Raw genomic sequence first — 4,861 nt, 5'->3', positions numbered from 1 at the left:
GAAAGGAAGTATTTGACAGGAGTCCGACAAAAGAGAGACTTGTAGGCGCTGTATTCGAATATGTGAATAACGAGGAAAGAAAGAAGAGAGGATAAACTCTTAAGCTAAGCGGTTTAAGCCCCGGTTAGTATATGAGTGGGGGCACACAGCGGGATTTTCGTGAAGTCGTGACACCATCCCTCGCGTTTTGAACGGAAGAGGTCAGTCAGGCAAAGCTCTCTCCAAATTAACTTCTCTACAGGGTCGTGAAGGACTACAGATTGTTCTACTCGAAAAGGCTTCACGACAGAGGTGAAAGAAGGCCCACGTTAAGACAAAGAAGAAAACAAAAGAGATAAAGATGTAATTTCATGAATGATGTATCTACGCACCATCCACACACCTGGTGAGATAGATTAAAGATAGATAGATAGATAGATTAACGATAGATGGATAGACTAACGAGAAATAGATAGGTTAACGATAGATAGATAGATTAAAGATAGATAGATAGATTAAAGATAGATTAAAGATAGATAGATAGATAGATAGATTAAAGATAGATAGATAGAGGTGTCTATACAGTGGATAGCTGTGTTGTGTGTACCGATGTCGAGAATGAAGGCATCGGTTAAACATTCGAGTCCTCTAGTGTCTGGCCGTGGCTGTTGCATCTTCGGCCTGAACAGCAACCTAAGCCTGTTGTTGTCTCTCTCCTTCTTCCTCTTTTCTTAAATCTCCTCCTCCTCGTTCTTCTTCTTTATTCTCACGTCTTCTTCTTGAGTGAGGAGGTGGCGAGACTGTTGGGCGTAGATTATGCTCCTTCTTTAGAGAAAGATGGCTCATTTCCCCCTGTCCTCTTCTTTCTTTAGTGGAGAGTGGGGAGAGACATGCATAAGGAAGAAAACGAAGACAAAGAAAGTCGACGACTCGCCGTAGTCCTTCCTATCTATCTGAAATCTATCTCTCTCCACATACCTTTCTATATAATCTACGTCTCGATTTTTCTTCTATCTTGATACGTTAACACTGAAGGTATCACCCGTCCCGTCCAACTCCTTCCTCTATCCTCTCTCCGTCGTTCTCTTCTTCTTCTCCTCTCGCTATTCTAGCACGGCATGTAAACAGACAAGACAATGACAGGGATCTGCGGTCTCATCTGTTCTTGCTTTTCTCATGAGCCTTCGAAGATTCACTCTCTTGCTGTCGTCCCCTAATCAGCTGTATGTACACTTGAGTGAAATCTTCTTCACTCCTCCAGCTACGACTAAGTTTGGAAAGAAGCTCTACTTCGAGCTATGATAAAGATTCGAATAGAACAGGTAAAGAAGGCCACTACATCGAGACATTACAAGGGACAGAGAGAAGTGTTCTTCAAGCAACCATGGCTTCGTCGAGTCAGTTTTATGGGTAGATAGAGAGAGACGGAGATATGATACATGGATATGGATAGAGATAAGGAGACAGAAATCGACGTTGTCCCTTCCCTGGCAAAGAAATAAGACAAGCTGAAGGACGGAGAGGCGATGAAAGAGAAGAAGAAGAAGGGTAAACCGAGCAATCAATCACTCAAGAAGGCTCATGAAGACGACGAAAAGAAGATGGAGAGAGGGGAAAGAAAGAGAGGGCAGTCATGAAGAATCGACTCGGACGCGTATGTACAAAAGGGATTACTCGACAGTAGAGAGAATGAAGAAAAGAAAGAAAGGCAGAATGAAAGAAAGATAGATGAAGGAGAAGGAAGGAGCTCTATCACTCTGATAAAGAACAACGCAACTCTGAAGCGTGTACGGGGTACACTCCTTTTTCCACCAATTTGAAGAGACTCGGAGTCTCATCCAAACAGTCTGACTTCACGCAGTCTGTTGTGTACTACTCTGGAGATGAATAGACAAGAAGATTTGGATCTAGGATGGAAATACAAAGAATCGAAAACATCGGGCCACCCGATTCGGGAGAGGAGGAAAGTCTGAGAGAGGAAAAAGATACTCCTTCCGCAGGAGAGAAAAAAGAAGGAGGAAAGAGAAAGGAAGAAACGTTTCTTTCTTCTTTGTCTTTAACAATGAAAGAGAGATTCAGACGTTCATTCATGGGTCTGTCTGCCTTTCTGCCTGCGTCCGTTCTTCCCCTCCTCGGGAGCCTATCGCACAGAGAAGAGGAAAAGATGAACAGAAACAAGGAAAGGAATCCTTACTACGGCTTCGGCCAAAGTAAACAGAAAGAGACAGAAAGCACGGAAGAAAAAGTGAAATAAAAGGAGTCAGGAAAGGAACAAACACAAAGAAACGAGAGAGAAGGAGCCGTACTTCACTCACTACTCACTTCATGCATGTGGCAACGGGTCGATGAGGAGAATGCTCTTCTTCTCAGACGTCCATCTTCTCCTTCCTATGTCTACAGAACGAGAAGCTTAACTAAGGATAAAAAGGAAAGAGAAAGAGAGGGACGTCCTACATTTCATTGGTCGGAAAACAAAAACAAGAAAGAAAGAAAGATAGAGCACGAGAAATCTCCCTAGTGTTGTGCGACGGTGGTGTGTCGGCGACCCGATTGCTAGGTGAGGATGTTCTTTCTTCTTCTTTCACTCCAAACAGGGGATTTTACTTGTCAAAACAATGAAGAATTCGATGGAGCAGAAACTTATATTCATTCCCTCCAGGAGCTGTTCAGAAAAAGCAAGTTTCCAAGTCGACAGAAAGAAAAAAGACCAGAGGGAGAAGATCAGCAGCGCCAGCAACTGCTACTACTACTATTACGAGGACGAATACACAACATACGAATGACGAATGAATGACAGGAGGAGGGACAAGGCGGCTCATTCACAAAGCTTATTCTGCATCTATCTGCTCGCATCAATCGACGTCCTGTTCACTTGGCTCTTCTCTCTTCGCTCTTCTCTGCTTTTCCTCTTGAGGTCTGTGTTCTCTTTTCTCTGTTTTCTTCATCTCTTTTACAAGGACAAGAAGAAGATGATCTCTTTAAATGTAGTGGAGAGGCGGTAGATGCAAGAAATTCCTTGTGTAGAGTAAGAAAGAGATGATCAAGAGGGACCTCTGACGCTTCTTAACGTTGGGTGGACCTGGCACGCCGATAGAGAGACAGATGGGATAAAAGAAGGAAGGAGAGGAAGACAGAAAAGCGACAGATGTGTTCGAAATTTTCCTTAGCAAACAGGACCTCCCATATGCTAGAAGCGAAAGGCCATGAAATGTACTGATATTCTTCAGGCGTATACATGTGTAGGCACGTGTATGTGGGGTTGTACCTAAAGACATATAGAGAAATACACGTGCACACACAGAGCAAAGACGGGGCCTATCCGCGGTGTTACGGATGTAGGTTCACGTCTGAGACCGTGTATATGGGGTACTATGCAAGTACATATATATGTGTACATGAGTATATACATGTATATCCCACTCTGTATATCTGTGTATATATGATGATAGTTATATATACGTCTGTCCATATACCTGTGTGGGTATGGATCGTGGATGCTTACGACTGTAGATGTATACATAGGAGTCCCTTATATGTGTGTGCTGACTGTATCTGTACATCTCTATGTATATGTTCTCAAGTGTACATACACTAAAACACAGGAGAGAGGGACCGCAGATTCCTTTTCTTTTCTTCTTAGCACACAACTTCAGAAAGCATCTTAGCGGTGGTTATGAGGAAGTCCCTTGCCGCGGTACCAACAGCTGCACCCTTAAGGAAAAACGCGTCCGTTCTGCCTCATTTTCTTGGAACGGCTTCACTCACTCAGAAAACTACCGAAAGACTTCTCACAGCCCATTCCCGTATACCGGGCTGTAGAAGGAGTCTACGGGGGGGGGGTAGTGTGCGGGCTGTAACTTTCTTTTTCTTTCTTTCAAAAAGGGAAGAAGTACCTCCACTTAGAGATGTCTCTACGAAGACGGGCTATGGTCGTCGCGGCAGGACACCGCGCAACAGCCCGGCCGAGACGCCGCTGGGCGCCGGAGATCATTAGACGGTACAGGGTGTTCCCCTGTTTCTGATAGAATCTTTTTGCACTGAAAATATAGGATTTTCGTAGGTTCTATAGCGATAAAAGGAAAAGTGCGAAACTCTGTGAGAGAGCGCTCACACTCTTGTGTAGTCGGGAATTGTCGGGACCGAGTGGCTCCGTCACCGTTGACTCCTTTCCTGCCTTGCTTCAATCATGCTGGCTTCTGATTTCTCACTTCCGTATGTCTACAGACGGTCGGGCAGAAAACTAGCGCCGGCAGAGGAGGCTGATGCATCGGGCTTTCCCAGTGAAGTCGATTTCGCAACCTGAATCTTCAATCTCGACGTATCCTCGCCTCATAGTGGCCAGCCACCTGTCTTTCTATAACTACCCAGCCCTTCCTGGTCCGAAATAGAGACCAGTCGCGAGACAAAACAACGAGGACGGCTGGCAGAAAGCATCTTCAGTCTACTGAGAGACGCCCGTCATTCTCTTCATTCACTTCTCGTTCACGAAGAAGCATGTCTCTCTCTCTTGGTCAACACTGTTTGACGGAGACTCTAGAAAAACAACTTGCAACAGGATCGTGACGCCCACGCAATGTCAAGTAAGGGCAGAAAACGAGTCTCATGGACGAGGACAATTCTTGCTTCTCATCACAGGCGAGAGAGAGTACGTCTCCGCTGAAACGCCGTTCTCTCAGATGTCACACCCGCTGTCATGACAGAATCCGGGGAGAAGAGCTAGCTAAAAGAAAAGCAAAAGATTCATCTAGATTTCTGTGCGTGGCTCGAAATGTGCGCATTCCCCAGAAAGAGGAAAAGAATGAAGTCTCGGTTGCGCATGACGGTCTGGCTCCAGAACGTTCCAAGCTTCAAACTCAACACTTCCCACCTGACCCCCCCCCCC

The 4,861-nt window shown here is 45.2% G+C and overlaps 2 protein-coding genes across 2 annotated transcripts in view; both read right to left on the bottom strand.

Annotated features, from left to right (window-relative positions):
* The window catches only part of CSUI_010543 (nucleotidyltransferase family related), a gene marked incomplete at its 3' end in the record, with an annotated part of 14,531 nt that extends 12,162 nt beyond the window's left edge, over positions 1-2,369 (bottom strand). Inside the window, exon 1 of the mRNA XM_068070646.1 lies at positions 587-2,369. Coding sequence (XP_067917379.1) covers positions 587-653 — 67 coding nt within the window. The remainder of the gene's footprint in view (positions 1-586) is intronic.
* Positions 2,370-3,022: 653 nt separating this feature from the next.
* Positions 3,023-4,582, bottom strand: CSUI_010542 (uncharacterized protein). Its single transcript, XM_068070645.1, has 2 exons — positions 4,091-4,582; positions 3,023-3,058 (listed from the first exon to the last, which is right to left on the bottom strand). Exon 1 carries the CDS (start codon positions 4,411-4,413, stop codon positions 4,309-4,311), a length of 105 nt encoding a protein of 34 aa, XP_067917378.1. The 5' UTR covers positions 4,414-4,582; the 3' UTR covers positions 3,023-3,058; positions 4,091-4,308.
* Between the last annotated feature and the right edge of the window lie 279 nt (positions 4,583-4,861).

Source organism: Cystoisospora suis (assembly GCF_002600585.1).
Source record: "Cystoisospora suis strain Wien I chromosome Unknown contig_7720, whole genome shotgun sequence".
Taxonomy (NCBI): domain Eukaryota; phylum Apicomplexa; class Conoidasida; order Eucoccidiorida; family Sarcocystidae; genus Cystoisospora; species Cystoisospora suis.
This window is presented reverse-complemented; position numbering and strand designations above follow the sequence as displayed.

Excerpts from the sequence above, each read along its gene's own strand:
- CSUI_010542 (XM_068070645.1), bottom strand. The coding sequence starts at position 4,413 with ATGCTTTCTGCCAGCCGTCCTCGTTGTTTTGTCTCGCGACTGGTCTCT.